Raw genomic sequence first — 17,335 nt, 5'->3', positions numbered from 1 at the left:
AATTAATTATTAATTAAAAAGTCTAGTATTTAAGATAAATAAAATTATGGAAAAATTTATTTAAGATTAAATAATTATTTGGGACATGTTAAAGTCAATGAAATTAAGAAAAAATGAAAAACGTGAAATTTTACGTCTAGGGATAAAACGGTAATTTTACACCCGAAAATTAGTAAGCGTCATGACAGTGCTTTGAATGCTGTTTTATATGCTATTATGATCATTTTAAATGTTTAAGTATTTTTATATGCTAAAATGGTCATGTTAAAGGTTTATGGAATTTTATGATTTATTCATGGAAATTATGATGTAACGATAAAATTAAAATGACATGTTGCATGCTTGCTTTTAAAAAGAAAAAGGATATTAAATGCATGATTTTTATAAAGTGATGAAAATATGAAACATTGAAGGAAGTGAATGGATTGTGACTATTGAGGATATGAGGATAAGAATGGGGATGTCGTAAGAGAAAAGGCCCCAGAGGGAGCCCATTTATGGGAAAAGACCCTAGAGGGAGCCCGACGATCGTATTTCCATTCGATGAGGATAGGTAAAGGCTCAGTTGACGAGAGATTGTCGCTGATGTCCCTGCCGCCCAGTACTGTGGTTACATGTAGATGGATCCATCGACTTTTTGAGGATGAGAAAAGTCACAATTAACTATCTGAATTCAATAAAAAGAAAAATATTTATGATCATGATAAAAGGATACATGTTATGAAATGAGGAAAAGAAAAATGTTGAGGTTTATGTTATGCATGCCATGAAAATGTTATTTTTACGTAAAAAATATTTTCACTGTTACTTATGCTTTTATACGTATTATTTGTTATAAATATTATGGTGTGTTGAGTCTTTAGACTCACTAGGTGTGATGGATGCAGGTGAGTTTGATGGAGGTCTTGTTGGTTGACTAGACTGGACTGAAGGTGCACATGACCTGAGGACCAGCGGTTCTACTTTTCCGCATTTATGATTTACGTTTATGATTCACGTTAAAGATTTTTAAGATTACTTATTTATGCTTTTGAGAGATTTTTGAAAAGTTTAGTATGAGCTATACTTTTCAAATTTTTTGGTTTTTAGGTTTTGTAAAATGTTAGATGATTTGACGTTTTGAACTATTCTTTGGATTTTTCAAATACTAGTTGGTTAGTTTATTTTAAAATGGTGCAAAAATATTTTATAAGAATATTTTTATGTATGGTTAAGGGTTCGGCCGATTTCATTGTGTCAAAAAAAATTCTAGTACTTTTAAAGCAATAAGATTAGCAAACGTTTCAGCAAATGCGTTAAATATCTAGCCAAGAATAGTTCTAGATTTGATATGTTCTATGTGGAAGTAAATATCTCAATTAACTCTTCTTGTTGGGTATAGGATACTGGATATGAATCACATCTTTGCAATGATTTGCAGGTGAGGATAAAAAGTATGAGGCTTAGGGATAGTGACACTTTCTTAGGGATGACCAATGAAACAAGAGTTGTTGTGAAGGACATATAAGATATTTTCTTAGTATTGAACAATAACTTTAATGTTATAAACCGTAAAAGAAATAGAGATGGGGAGAGAGAATTTGTAAAAGAAAATAGAGAATGAATTAATATTCAGGTGCAATTTTCATTGAATACAAACTGTAAGGTCCAAGAAATTTTATTTACGTAACATAAATGCATGCAATCAAGTGTTCTAATTAAAATATATGTTTAATATTTATTTTTATGCATTTGATGCATAATTATTGCACGATAGGGATTTATTTCATAATGTTTTAAAAGTTCGTGCATTAGGATTTCTAGAGGTATTTCGCGCTCGAGCGAGGAACAGAGACCGAGGATATATCAGAAAAATTATTTTTGAAGGGATTAATTTTTATTAATCAATATGGAGTGTTTTTAAGTGTATTTTTTAAAAATGAGCTTTATTGGGCATTTTTACCCGCAAGATTTTATATTTATCCGGTACGCAAATTTATCGAATAGGAAGACTTTTTGAGGCTTTGGGCAATATTTTCAAAATCTTACCAAAACGATTTATTTTTCGAGAGTGTTTTTGGACTTGATGGGCTTATTTTTAAGTTTATTGGGCTCAAGACCCTTTTGAAACATTTTAAAATATAATTAGGGCCCATTAACATTTTGTTTACTACTTAATTACCACACTATTAACCCTAAACCTAGTCCCTCTCAAACCATCCACCCACCCCTCCTTTAGCAGCTCATTTTCGTGAGAATAATACCAGCAACCATCGGCCACCCTCTCGCCTTCAAGAAAATATCATCTCTGCTTCCCCGGTGCCTCCCCGACGCGCATTCCTTCTAGTTTTCTTGCACATATCCATCAAGGCACGCATGTATTCTTTTTTTTTTTTGTATCATTCATGCATTATTATGTTAAAATTTGTGTAAATGCATGGTAATCTCTCGATCTAGTATGGGTGCACGTTTTGATGAAGGTTTGACATGAAATTTCATTCTTTTTGGTTGCATGCTCACGATTTTTAATGCATCTCACGTTCTGATTGTTTTTGGTGCAAAGGGTTGCTGTTGTAGTGTGGTAGGGGCCGAGTCTTGTGCAGATCATGGAGGTCTAGGGATGTGTTTTGAGCATTTCACGGCTGGTAGCAAGGGCCGTGTGTTTTGGAGTCGCATGGCACGTTTAGTGGCTAGATCGAAAGTTTTGTAGGTGCAGCGGGCATGGCTCGACCCTGGTCAAGAAGCTGACCCACTTGGGTCCGTAACAGGGCTGGGAGAGAGCTGTGAGCTGCTGGTCTTGGTTCGGTAACAAGTCGAAGGGAGTAGGCCGAGAGGTGGCTCGGTAGTTTGTTGAGCGATTTCGATTTCCTAGCGTGCGTGTCCAGTGTGCAGGCTGTATGGGGCTGGGGCCATGGGGTCATTGAGTCCAGTAGGGTCCTAGGGTGGTCTAGGGGAGGTTGGTTAGGAGCTGGTCCATTCGGTTTTGAGCTAGGGTCGAAATATTGGTGGTTCGGTGAGCTAGGGTTTTCGAGGGGCGTTAGTTGTTTATTCTCCAGCAACTTGTAGGGCTGGTTCGAAGGACTTGTTGGTCTGGTCTTGATGTTTTGAGGGCCTTTAAGATGTGTATAAGTTGTAATAAAAAGTTTGGAAAAATTTGGAGGAGATTCGGGTTGATTCAGATTAAAATCGGGACTCCGGTCCAAGTTTTAAAACGGAGCGTTTAAGTTTTGAAACGGGCTCGAGTTTACGTCTAATAATGCTTATAAAAATGTTTTGGAATGTTTTCAGGAGTTTGGTAAACTTCGGGTCGAAATTTAGAAGTCCAAGGTAAAATAATCATTTTGGGTTTCCAGGGGCAAAATAGTAATTTTGCACCCGAGGTGAGATTTTAGTCCTGGCAGCGCCCTGAGCACAAATTTGTCATTTTTTAAATGTTTATGCATCATGTTAATGATTTTTATTTAATTATGAAAATACGGTGACTGCTTGGTTTCAAATAAAACTTACGTATATGCATGTTTTTATTAAGTGGTGAACATGATGACACGTTTTGAAGGATGAGATTTTGTTGTGACTAACATGATTATATGAGATATTATGAGCTGAGGCCAAGGCTCAGTAGACGGGTAATGCTGTCGCTGATGTCCTCGCTGCCAGGTAGCACCGTTTATAGATGGATCCATCGAATAGAGATAATACGATAGAGTTGATACGAAAGTCACAACTAATAAACTGAATTCAAATAAAAGAAAATGTATACATATATGTTGAGACATGTTTTGACACGTTATGATTTTATACGACAAGTTTATGTTCATGTTTTTAAGCTCATGAAATGTATGTTGGGTACGATAATTTTTCACTGTTGTGTGCTATGTATATGTATTTGCTATTAACGGTGTAGGTGTGTTGAGTCTTTAGACTCACAAGACGTGTTTGATGCAGGTGAGCATTTAGACGAGGAGACTGGAGGCGCTGAACTCTGAGTAGGCAAGCCTGGTGGGGCGACACGACCCGAGGACCACATGTTTTCCGCACATTTATGATTTTTATGAGATTGAGAGGATATGAGTATTTTTTTCATATACGCTGATTTATTTCACGGGTGGATGTTAGGATTTTACTTGTTTATGTTTCCGTTGTATTTTAATGACAAATAATTATGGTGATTATTTTTAAATGATATCTTTAGTAGGACTGCATGCATGCAAACTATTCAAAGATTTATTTTCGAAAATGTGAGCCTTATAAAAAAAATATTTCCGCATTTTTAAATAAGTAGGCGTTTCACAAACACCCTATTTATAGGGGAAGATTATAACATACAAATTTCTACACATTATCTTGTCATATTTATCTTGATTACAAATCTAACTAAATAAGGTAATCATCTACAATAAGAATATATTTATAACACTCCCCCTTAGATGATTATTTGCAGAAACAATTGATTCTTCAAATATCCATTTGGCAAGATGTATGCTTATAAACTTCATCGATCGGGACTCAATGATGTCTCGTTAAAACTATGTCAGTAATTGGGAAAAATCCGAACGAAAGAAAAAGAATACATCAATAGATACTTTCTTTAGATGTCTTCTCGACGATAGATGTGCCTTGTTAAAACCTTTCTAGGAAAAATCCAATGAGACAAATCTAGTTAAGGAAAAAGAGTACGACATCTCTCGCTAATTGTTAATTGTCTTATTAAAAACTCAGTTTTGAAAAACCACGAGAGAAAATAATAGACGAGGAAAAAAGTGTACAACTTTGACTGCTCCCCCTATTGCAAACATCACTTAAAATCATCAACTCTTCGTATTCCGAACTTGTACACTGATTTGCCAAAATTTGATGCATGTGATCATTTTAATTTGTATAATGACATGTTCTGTTGAAATAATAGTTTTGGACGTTGAATCTAAATTCATTTGACATTTCAAATCCTAAGAGGATTTTCTATACATATCACTGTCAAATTAACTCATCCATTACCACTGAAAATATTTTCTCGTAACCAATTTTGGGTTAGAAACTCTGAGCTAAAGTGTTGTCATATTTCACATGTCATTTGTCAATCATTTTTATTGACAATTACTACAAATTGTATTTCAAAATAATCATCATTTTGCAATATAGCAAAAACACATTAACAATTATATCATTTTGATTCCAATAATATGTGAAATCTCATCTTTTAATAGATTTGTTATTCTTTGTGAATAACACCACCAAATTGGATTCATTAAAATATTTTCTCGATAATGCTTTTAGCGTCTTTTATGTTTACTTGCAAGTAATATAAGATAGTCATGCAGGACATCAATTTCTTTCATAACGCCTAGCCTCCATTATTCTTTTGACATTGAGATATTCACTCATTTTCTTTAAAAGGTATAATTGATCTTAAATACAATATCAAATAACATATTTTGAGATTTAAACTTCATGTTCACTTTATATTACATTGGGATCAATCTCAAAAATATTCTTTTAGTTTCTATTTCATCCCCTCAATGTTGGAAATATCATTTTACAAGAATAACAAATAAGAAATTGCATCATAAAAATCTCATTCCTCAAATTATTTGATCATAAGATTCAAATTATTTCCAACATATCTACAATATCTTCAAGAGATTTATTCTAGTGCATTTGTCGCACATAACATATTATGAGTTGGCATAATATATAAAACACATATTTCAGATATCCCCAAAATATGATGCATTTATTATCAAAATCAATTATTTCAATAGTTGATTGGAGGCAGAATAAATAAACTAAACCAATGTATTTATAATCATAAAATTGATATTCATAGTCTTTCTTTTAATCAAGATTGTCTTGATTATATATTCTGAAAATTTTTCTTAAAACGTATTTTCACAAACATTAAGTTGCGATTCATGGGCCCACATTATTTATTCTTTCCAGATAATACGGGGATTTAGGCCAACTTGAGCTTAGGATAGTGGTATCAAATTCGATAAGCCAATAAAATTTCCTGGATATTTGATTGAAAAATCTTCATATTTATCGATCCAAGATCTTTTGGCTTCATCATTAACATCTTTGTGCACTATCAATAGTTTCTTAAATATTTATATAATTTGAATGCTCAACCCAATCGATTATGCTAAACTCTAAAATATTTGTATCGATGATAACTTTTATAGAAAATTAGCTCTTCTAGAACTATTGATTTATAATATATATTATTTATATCAAAATTAATATTGGCATTGGATTCTCAAATCCATATACGTAAATGTATATCCCTATTTTATTGTGTCAAGCATATCATCATTTTCTTTTCATCGTCAATCAAATGATCTTCTAGATCCTTAATATATTCATATCAACATACGATGAAAATATAATTTGGGTAGACATTATCGGCCTTCACAAACTTTATATCGTGCTTTATGTATATCTCAATATTTTGTGCCAATTTTATAATTCATATCTCATTTGAGATAATATGTTCTTTTTTTTATATCAATTGTGTTCATTGACACTATCACATTCATCTTATAGAATGGATCTCATTAGTTAAACAACTTTGAATAATTGTCTTCTTTTATTTCTCTTTGAAAAAACAAAATACTATAAATAAGATATTGAAATTGAGAAATTGAACTTGGGAAATTGAACATATCTTTTCAAATTCTTATATGTACTAGATATTTTACCTTAAATAACGAAATTCGGTCTCTCATGAATTTCATTCCATATATTAGATTTTTTGTTCCTATATTTGCAAAATATATAAAACAACAATATTTAATTCAATATTTTATTATTTATCAGCACTTTAAAATAAAGATAATTTTAATCAAATAATTTTGAAACCGGTCAAAATTATATGCACACTCAAAATTTAATCAAAATTTAGGAAATAAATATCTAACAATCCAACATGTTCTTAAATAAAAAAATCCCAAATCAAAAAAATTATCACAAATTGCATAATAAATTATGTAATATCTCATGAAATATATTGATTGAATAAATTCACAAAATTTATAAATTATTTATGTCACGAAATAATTATGTGAATCAAAATAAATACATGCTAGAATTTTTCAAATTTTAGTTGAATCTATTAATTCACTGTAAAAATTCAAGGCATGTTAGGGAATAATATAAGAATGGTGAATAACATGCAATGAAACATGGAATTGAAAATTAGTGATAATTAATGAGAAATACGTGAATGTTCAAAGCTCAATTCACTGCCATGATAGTGCATAAACTACCATAATCGTCAATATTTAATATAAACAATGATTATATATTCATTGGGTTTACAATTTATTTTCTTTTTCGATTGATGACGTTGTGATCTCACCGTCATATATTTTCTTTCAAACATCGTGGTATCACTGCCACATACTCATATATATTTTATCAAATAGCATATGCAGTTCATCATTGAACATGAAGTCACTACAAATAATAAAACTGTGGCTAATAATAGATCATGTCTTTTTCTTTTGATATCTTTTAGATCTTTATTCACATAAAAATTCAACCAAAAGAGCATTAAATTAATATTCCTCAAGAATCTTGTAAAGTCTTGGATCTTATATAAATATTCTTCGTGAATGTTAACAAATTTTTGATATTTTGATCAATATTTCTTTATAAATATTGATATACTTTTATACATATGTATCTTTCAATAATATTTATAGATCTTGGATCTAATATCAGGTCTCAATCATAAATATCTTTAAATTCTCAATATTTAATCATATATCATATCTTAATCATGAGTTTCTCTCAATATAAAATCATGTTGTGCTCCTTTAGAGCCATCAACATCATGATATTTCATGGACATCAATATATAAATAATTATAATTGTGCTAATTCTAGAGCACTAACAGATATATCGTAAAACTAAGTATTGCTATTCCAATAGCATCAAGAGAACGAAAAATATGTTCATCCTCAGTTGTTTACAACATCGTGCTAATAACATGGTATAAACCATAAAAGAAATAAAAAATGAGTAGAGAGAATTTGTAAAAGAAAAGAGAGAATGATTCAATACTCAGATGTAATTTTCATTGAACACAAACACCCTATTTATAGGGTAAACATACAAATCTTTACGCATATTATCTTGTCATATTATCTTACTTACAAATCTAACTAAACGAGGTAATCATCTACAATAAGAATATACTATAACATTTAAGTTATTTTTAGAGATGTTTTATATGATTTAGATTTGGCTAAAGAAATTATTTCCATTTATATACCTGATATAGTTGGATTTCTTTTTTTGCTAAAGGTTTTTACAATATTTATAAAAACAAATTTTTAATTAAAACGACAGAATTAGAAAATATATCTACAACTTAAAAGCAAAAGATATTCCACCTAAAGATGTCAAGTTAACGTGATTTCAACAACAAACAAAAGAAAGCAAGATAGTATTAATCAAGCACATTTAGAGCACGCTGAGCTAGGACATATTTCTCAAATAAGGATACACAAGCTAGTGGGAGATGACATATTTGATTTGTCAAATATAAACTCTCTTGATATATGTGAGTCCCATCTTAAAAGAAAAATGACCAAAGCCCATTCCTTAGGGAAATTGGAATGTGCACATGATCTATTATTTTGATCAATACATCCGTGTGTGTCTCACGAAGTGTTAGTACAAAATATGGGTATTTTTACTTCATTATCTTTACTGATAACTTCTCGATGTATGGACATGTGTATTTGATGAAGCATAAGTGTGAAGCCTTGAAAGGTTTCAAAGATAGTACTAAATATGGGTATTCTTACTTTATTAGAATATTACAATGATTTAGTGCCCATCATCCTAAATATAAATAGACTAAGTATGACCTAGCCTTGCATAAAGATTCATTAGACTCCACTTCAAAACATGAGTGTCAAGTTTAGAAAACCCTCATCTCTTCTTTATCGAGTTCGGCCAAATACCCTCAAGTAGCACAAGGGATTTTCGTCGACTTTTATTCCATTTCAACGCAAATATCTTCTAGCATTCTAGTGAAAACTAGAATAGGAACTAAATATCCTTTTTTGGACTTGATAGAAGAAAATTTTGATGAAGGTGTCGAGGAGAATTTTGGAAGCTCGAAGGAGGAGTTCAAATTCGTGGTTCGTGAATTCTACCTTGAAGTGCTATCTCCGCTGATTTCGAAATAGATGGAGGCAATCTCAAAGTTTAACTTTTGGAGGTAAATTTCTAATAAATACCATATTATTGTGATTAACTATACGAGTGCCCAAATTTAATTTTAAATGTCAAAATTAAAATTTTTGATGCGTCTTCGACATGAGAAAACGATACACTAACACTTTCTTCTTCTTATACAAACTCTGATTTATGTTCTTTCTTTGCACATCTGGTGTTATTGCCTCTTGAACTTTTCTGATCTTTCTTTTGCTCTCATCTCATGGTTCTTGGTCTTCTGCTCTTATAAAGTAATTTGATCTTTATTTTATTAGTCTGACTTCATAAGCTTCTGTACTTGAGACATTGATCTTATCTCTGATCTGGTATCTTATCTTGAGAACATGCTTTCTTGTCTTTATACGTTACTTGAACACTGATATGCTCTTGTATATATATTCTTCTCTTGTACCTACTGCAATTGATCTTCTCTTATACATACTTCTCTTGATCTTTGATCAGCTCTTGTACATTCTGTCTTGTTGTTCTTTGACTGTATCGGCATCAGGTATGCTACTCTCTTAATATCCTGAGTATTGACAACATTAAAACAACTTATCTAATAACATATCTTACAAATTCATTTCTAGACAACATTACCGCTAATAATTACTTTCTTACATTACGAAATTTACTTAAAAAAATAAAATGCAATATTCTTATTTGTCAAAAACTAAAATTATAATATCATAAAATTTTGTCGAGATGTTTCTTCATGTGCAAATAAAGATAACGAAATAATCTTATTTTTAGATTTAAAAAAAATTATTTAATATTATTTATGTTTTAGCTTAAAGTTTTGACGGGAATATAAAATTACAAATTTGAAAATTTATATTCTGTTCTAAAATAATAATTTCATTGGTAGACGTGATTAATCTACAATTAAATTAAAATTTTAATATGAAAATCATAAGAATAAAATGTTAATTTTTTTCAAATTTTGGAAATATAGCATAATAATATATAATTATCATTTTAATAATTTTTTTGCGTATTTTTGTATAATTAAAAATATTGACAAATTTAACTATAAAAACTTATTTTAGAAATTGAGACCATGTAGGAATTTACCAAGATAAAAAAGAATCAATTATAGGGTAACGTCTAAACGTGTAATCTTTTACAAACTCTGTTAATTTGATCTCATAGCATTCAGACCAATTTGTTTGTGCGAAGGTGCCTTTCGAGATCAATTTTAATTTTGTTGGGAGTTTGGTGACGATAATCAACTTCTCTTTCAAGCTAAAACAAAGATATAATTTTGGGTTATAATTGTCATCCCGGTTTTTGTTCTTGATATTCAGGGTCATTGAGAGAGATTGTCGGGGAGTAATAAAGTTGATCGATGTGGGTATTCGAGCCAATTTTGTTTGAGAAAATTTACGAGCTCTTCCGACACGACTAAGTTTGGGGAGCAAAACATTGCCCATTTACTTTCGTGTGCCTAGGATGAGCCATGGCATGTTTCCTAAACAGTTTTGCTCTAAAATAGATATCCTCGGCATTACATGAATAACTTTAATTCAAATTCCAATTATGTAATTTATTTCATTATCATAAAACAAGGTATTTATTTGCAAAGAGGGGGGAAATTCACTAGTAATTCACTGTGGATTTGATGGCATCCAATATCTGCAAGAAGAATGGAGCCATTTCACAATCATACTCATACATGACGTCATGATGAAATCCTATAACTAATAATGATAAAACTACGAAGATAAAAACATGAGGTGACTGACCTTATTCTTAGTTGGCATGTAGAATGGTTCAAATACTAAAGGGAAAGGAGTATCCAGACCACACACTCTTGTTACTGGAGATTCTAACTGCCAAGCGTTCAAAAGGACAAAAATTATTTCAAATAGACATAAAAACAGTCAACAGAAAGAACAAAGTACATGCTTGAGCTTCGGGTTTGATATTTATATTGATTTTTAGAATTTACAGACCATACAAGCCCGATCTAATTTGATGGTTTTAACATAATGAACAGTAAACAAGTGTTGTGTCATTCATATGACGGGTAATGTATAAGTAGATGCAAAAATCACAATCTATCACATTTCCTACCTTTAATTTCACGAGTCAATTGTTGTCCCACAGGAACACATGTATGTAAAAACACCCACTAGAAAGAGAGACTAGCAAAGCGTAGTCTAGACTGCTATCAGCAATACATTTGGATAAATTTGGCAGTCTTTACCAGGTTATATTAATGGCTAACGCTTGATATATACGAGTGTAACTGGTATGTAAAAATATACCACTCAGCCAAAGATTGAGAGATTGAGGCATAAAGATTGAAGCACTAATAGTTGATCAGAATAGAAAACAAGTTTAAAATTTTACTCTCAAAAAGCAGCGTTCGACTATAGAAGCAGAGACTTCAGCACCGAATCCTCCTGTTATCGGAGCTTCGTGGCTAACCTATGAAGAAAATAGTGAAACAAGTTGAAAAGAGAGAAGAATCTTCACGCTAGAACAAAGTTTAAGTATAAATTCTCACCAAAAGTCTTCCAGTTTTATTTACAGATGCCTCGACTGTTTCCTTGTCCCATGGGATTAGAGTTTTTAGGTCTATCAGTTCACAAGAGATGCCATCCTACAAAGGTCACAAGGTTTTAGAAAACGCCAGTACTGAGATATGGTGCTTCAACCACAATTTACAGAAGAAAGATGCTTAAATATTACACTTACGACAAGAAACAACTCGAATTTTGAATTCCTTAAACATAAGAACAAAATTGAAACTTAAACGCCTCCTTTGACATTTAAAGCCTTACAGGCACCATGAAAATTTCAAAATAGGTTTAGGGCCAAAGGAATAGTTTTAAACAAGGGTTTGCAGATTAGCAGTAAGGAGGATTACCTTCTCGGCTTCAACACAGGCCTGTTCCATAACAGACAGTTGAGCTCCCCACCCAACAAGTGTAATGTCACTTCCTTCACGAATCACCTGAGATTTCAGAAATTTTTACATGTAGAGATAATTTATTATTCAGAAAAGTAGAAAGAAAAATAAGAATACCTCTGCCTCAGATAAAGGCAACATATAATCTTCCTCTGGGACTTCTTCAACAGCAAGCCGATAAAGCCACTGAGACCATTTAAAAAATTATTTAGCAAATGCTATGAATTTTAATGTTTTTTAAGCTTATCACAATCTATAGCTATACCTTTGGTTCAAAAAACACGACCGGATTTGGGTCTCGAATTGAAGATAATAGCAATCCTTTAGCTTGCCGAGGACCACGTGGGATCACCACCTAAATGGAGTCAATTACATGAATGACAATAGACAACGTAAACCAAGTTGAAGATAGCCTTTAAACTCAACCAGTTACTAGCAATCCTTCGTACAAAAGCTACATGTCAATATCAAATACTGCATAATTCCCCAAATACCTTAATACCCGGAACATGACAAAAAAAAGCTTCAGGGGATTGTGAGTGGTAATGGCCCCCGTGACCCACAGCTCCATAAGGTGCTCTAATTGTTAAGCCTGAGTAGAGTAAGTTTGTTAGTAGAATATTTTACTGAGAAGGAAGAGCAAAAGCTCGATCAAGACTTACCTCCACAGTTAAATTGATTACCACTCCTGTATCTAAACTTCGCAGCCTCATTCACAATCTACGAATTAAAAATGAATGTGATTAAGATCAATTAATCCCATATTCTTGTAGGGAGAGGGATAGTACCAAAGAAGTAGTAGGATACATGCCTGATCAAAAGCTGGAAAAATATAATCTGCAAATTGAATTTCAGCTATTGCTCTGTTTCCCTAAATTTTTTAATGGCATTCTAAATGTGAGAGACCAAGTCAATGAAAATTACAAAAGTGTATAGTTTCTGCCGTTATGCATAATTTCAAAAAGCTCACCATTGCTGCCAGACCAATAGCGAATCCAACAATACCCTGCGTCAAAGATCAAAGTCACGCGAAAGTGATTATTTCTTTCCACAAAACATTTATTTATTTACCTGCTCGCAAAGAGGAGTGTTAAAAACACGAGATTTGCCAAATCGATCTGCTAACCCGGTAGTGCAACGGAAAACACCCCCAAAGCCAACATCTTCCCCAAATACGTAAGCACTGAAGGTAAACCAAAAAAAGCCAAGATCACAAAAGTCCAATTCGAAATTAAACAAATCCCAAATCAGAAAATAAAGATAAAAGGCGGCGGAACCGGGGGTCGGTTTCTAAGGCAGTGTGAAGGGCCTGATTGACTGCAGAGAAGAGATTGATCGAGTTAATGGTCCTCCCAGCTTCCGTCGACAGTCCTCTCCTCGTCGAAAACCGAACACCGAAACCCAACAATCTTCCAGTTCTCCTCAAACTACCCATTGCACTCCCACACGTGAAGCCGCAGGCTGTTTGGTAGACGGAAGGAACCTTTATTGATCTTAGCTGTCATAGAGTTTATCCACAAATATAATAATATTCAATCATAAATAATATTACATTATTTTTATTATTTTCTTAAAAAGTAATTCATTTAGCAAGACTTTTACAAAAAAAAAATTAAATAAATAAATAAAATACGAGGCTGTTGGCAGAAGCACCGTAATGATATTGGTAGAATTAATTATTATAAATTTATTTTTTAATTTATATTGCATATTTGTAAACAATCAAAATTTACTTTTTGATAACACCATATAAAGACACATAAACAAGTTTGGCAGCCTAGCCATACAAGTTGAGGCTAAGCATCCGGCAGTTTAGAAAATACTGCTCCCAAGTTAAATTATTATCTAGAAAAGTATGCAAACATACACCTAGAAGAAGAAAATGTCTCAAAAAAGTTTTATTTTTGTTCGGTTAGCATTATAATATCAAGTTTTTGAACTGCCCGACAGGTGGACGAGTATACTGATTGTTGATTTACCCAGCTTTGTTGGACTGTAAGAGATGATCTTTCTGAAGCCGCCAACCAGTTGCTCACTAAGCTTGTTGATATTTGTAGAGTCTTTTCTGCTGATCTGTCAAGCTATATGAAGCTTTGTAACTAATACAAGTTAAAGGACAGTAGAGTACACTACTTGAGTTACTCAGAGTTTAAATCGAAAATGTTTTTAGAAAAAGACAAAATCATCGACAATCTTTTCTCTTCTCGTATAGAATTTATATGCCGTTGAGAGACAAAGTTAACTACCATTCTAGACCATTTATTATCGCGTACTGACTTTGGAAAGAAGACATAAGACATATAATATTCTCAACATTAAATATTGTTGGTCGAAAAAAAGAGATAATTGTTTTCAAAGATTATTAACGTGGCAAATGTCAAGTATTTAAAAGGCAATAAACTACTGAAACTCTGAAAAATTCAAATTGAGATTTATAATTCTCGAACATTTATCACAAGAAATTGTCTTGCTACTCCAAGTCTTCATAGCACAACTAAAAAAGTTCATATTCAATCGTTTTAAAGATCATTCATGGTTCTACTTATTGACTCTATCGTTTATATTTGTGAGATGTATAGAAGAGTGAATTTTCTTACGGTCGTAAACTAGTTTCTGGATAAACTGAGTTTGTTGTTGAATTGGAAGGATCAGTTAGTTGTTTTTGATTAAATATTAGCTAAAGTGAGTGTGTACACTTGTTGTATAAATCAAGGTCTTTTAGTGATATCTCATCACACTAATAAGAAAAAGAGACATAAAAGTAATTTTTTCAGACTTCCAAAAACTAATATTGTCTTATTTACTTCTGCATTTAAATTTCGCTATATTTATTTAAGTTATCAACTTCGATTTCGTTGTTTTTAAAACCTAGTTGTTTCATCAAATTGTTCACTAAGTCCAACAAACTCTTTCTGCGTTTAGAAAAATACTTTCTTAGTTTTCTGCCCAGCTAATTGAAAACTAGAATTTGGTTTATAACACAGCTGAAGTCAATTGAGCTTATTTTTTTTTTTAAAAAAAAACTATAAGGTGTTTATTTACCTCCTTCTAAACACCTAGTCAATCCTAAGAAGTGGTATCAGAGCATGTTTTTTTAAAGGACACTTGAATTGACTTTTTTAAAAAAATTTGAGTGAAATTTATTTCTATATCATGAGCATGAAATGTTTTCATTGCATTTTTTTTTTTTAAAAAAAAGTTGATGTACAAAACTTTTCACATAAAAAATTATGCACGAGCATTTTTGTTTTAGAAAAAATTGTTTTGAAGGTTCAAATTTTCATTCAAACACTATAAATTATGGTTTCAAGTTTAAAATTGCATTTTAACATTTTCAAACACATTTATGCATAGCTGAGAAAAGTTAACAACTTTCAGCGACATTGAGAAAAATGACGTAACCCCTCTCGCTCGAATGTCGAAATGACAAACTGTTTTTTGCAAACTAGACTCATAAGAGATTGCATGGTTACAGAATTTTCAACCCAGTTGTGCAAGAGAAAATGCAATTTATTTGATCAAGTCAAGCCATGTGAGTTGCAAAAAAAAAGGCTATGAACAACTTGTCAAGAAAACCAAGAATGTTGCATTAATTAAGGGAGAAATGCATTTGGTTATGTGATTTGCATATTTTCCATTTGTATTGACATGAAATTTAAAATTGAGGGTCTTGGTTTTTTTGGGAAAAAAAAATATGTGCTTAATCTTAAATTCCACCTTGACAATAAAATGAAAAAAATTAAACCTACAAAATCCACATCATTAAATATTTGATACCCAAATACGAATGCATCCGATTGGACCAGATTTGAATAACGGAGCTCTCACTCAAGTGCCTAGCAATCAATCACTAGGCTATAGAAGTTGTTAAGATATTGTTATTACCCTTAAGTTTTGGTGATTGTCAAAATCAAAACAATACCTAACTATTTTAGGAAATAGCCGCAATCTATCATTTACAACAGAAACGCTTCAACCGTTTGATCTCAAACGCTTGCAGCATCTCAGCAGCTTGAAGAGTTTCAACCGTTAGAAGTTTCCAACAGGCTACTTAAAGACTTCAACCGCTTTATTTAAGGAGCTATTTATTGAACACTTAATGAAGAACATTCTCTGACTTAGGGATGGCAATTTCATCCGAACCCGTTGGAGGATCCGATACCCGACCCGAATAGAAGAGGGTATGGAGGGATTTTTAGACCCGATTAAATAATTGGGTAATCGGGTATGGGGATTTTCGGGTATGGGTATCCGATAATCCGATGGGTATGGGGATGGGGATGAAATTCAATACCCGATGGGTATGGGTATGGGTATGGGTATGGGTATGAATTTAATAAATGGGTATGAGGATGGATGTATGAAATATGACCCATACCCTACCCATTGCCATCCCTACTGACTGGTTCAGGACATTCAATGGTTTTGCACCGCTACAAGTCAACCATGTCTTGCTCCAGTTCTGATAAAGATCTTCATTTATGTCACTATCCCAAAATAGAAAGATTATTCAATTATCCTACAAGTTCTGATGGAGCTAACAGTTACTATAAAAAGGATATCTAGTAGCAACTCTTAAGAGGAACGAGATTCAAAGTTGCACAAGAAAAGAGAACATTAAATGTTTTCACAGCTGATAGTGACACATCATTTCAACGCTACAAGTTTACGTTACATATCCTTTGTCGACCGTTGCACAGATAGCCTATATAAATGAAGAGTTGAAGAATGCAAGCAGAAATTGCTGACTTTTGCATTCTACGACATACAAGCCTTTCAACCGCTATATCACTAAGCTTGCATACTTGAAGATCTTGAGCGCACTTAAAGTTTCATCTTTTATCGCTCGATCAAGCACGCACTCATCAGAAATCTATCTGATTATTCAACGATCAATCTCGTGCTACTCAAGCATACTATTTCTTTATATCAGTAACCTTTGGGTTATTTGATTTACTGAGTGGTATGGTGAACCGAGGGTTCTTAAATATCCATAAGTGTAAAGTGATTACTAAGAGTTTCAACACAGTTATAGTGATAAGTCCTGATTGGAGTGGGCTGTTGCAACAGTTTGCAAAGCCAAAGTCTTTTAGTGGAATCCTTCCTGAAAAGAAAGAATGGGTGACGTATGAGTTTTATCTCCGAACATTCATAAAATCCTGTGTCTTTATTTTCTACAATCTCTTACATTTTGAACTGTTTCTTTTTAACAA

The 17,335-nt window shown here is 32.3% G+C and overlaps 1 protein-coding gene across 2 annotated transcripts; it reads right to left on the bottom strand.

Annotated features, from left to right (window-relative positions):
* Nucleotides 1–10,712: 10,712 nt before the first annotated feature.
* On the bottom strand, nt 10,713–13,629 carry LOC140981761 (2-oxoisovalerate dehydrogenase subunit beta 1, mitochondrial). Of its 2 annotated transcripts, none has more exons than XR_012176132.1 (13): nt 13,400–13,629; nt 13,194–13,305; nt 13,093–13,128; nt 12,934–12,993; nt 12,785–12,842; nt 12,617–12,714; nt 12,388–12,477; nt 12,240–12,308; nt 12,081–12,167; nt 11,718–11,813; nt 11,561–11,633; nt 10,951–11,037; nt 10,713–10,840 (listed from the first exon to the last, which is right to left on the bottom strand). XR_012176132.1 is itself a non-coding variant. In XM_073448198.1 (13 exons), the coding sequence occupies exons 1-13, from the start codon at nt 13,555–13,557 to the stop codon at nt 10,805–10,807; spliced, it is 1,065 nt and encodes a 354-aa protein (XP_073304299.1). In that variant the 5' UTR covers nt 13,558–13,628; the 3' UTR covers nt 10,713–10,804. The 2 variants fall into 2 exon arrangements, 1 of the variants encoding a protein (XP_073304299.1); XM_073448198.1 differs by having other exon boundaries at nt 11,561–11,638; nt 13,400–13,628.
* Nucleotides 13,630–17,335: the final 3,706 nt, after the last annotated feature.

This window comes from Primulina huaijiensis, chromosome 1 (assembly GCF_012295235.1).
Source record: "Primulina huaijiensis isolate GDHJ02 chromosome 1, ASM1229523v2, whole genome shotgun sequence".
Taxonomy (NCBI): domain Eukaryota; kingdom Viridiplantae; phylum Streptophyta; class Magnoliopsida; order Lamiales; family Gesneriaceae; genus Primulina; species Primulina huaijiensis.
Note: the sequence above shows the minus strand (reverse complement) of the source record. Positions and strands in the feature narration are given on the sequence as shown.

Bases quoted from the DNA above. Each gene is read 5' to 3' on its own strand.
- LOC140981761 (XM_073448198.1), bottom strand. From the start codon at position 13,557: ATGGGTAGTTTGAGGAGAACTGGAAGATTGTTGGGTTTCGGTGTTCGG. The intron at 12,309-12,387 runs GTATAGCTATAG...AAATGGTCTCAG, and splicing joins TCGTGTTTTTTGAACCAAAG to TGGCTTTATCGGCTTGCTGT. The intron at 10,841-10,950 runs GTCAGTCACCTC...TTCTTCTTGCAG, and splicing joins ACATGCCAACTAAGAATAAG to ATATTGGATGCCATCAAATC.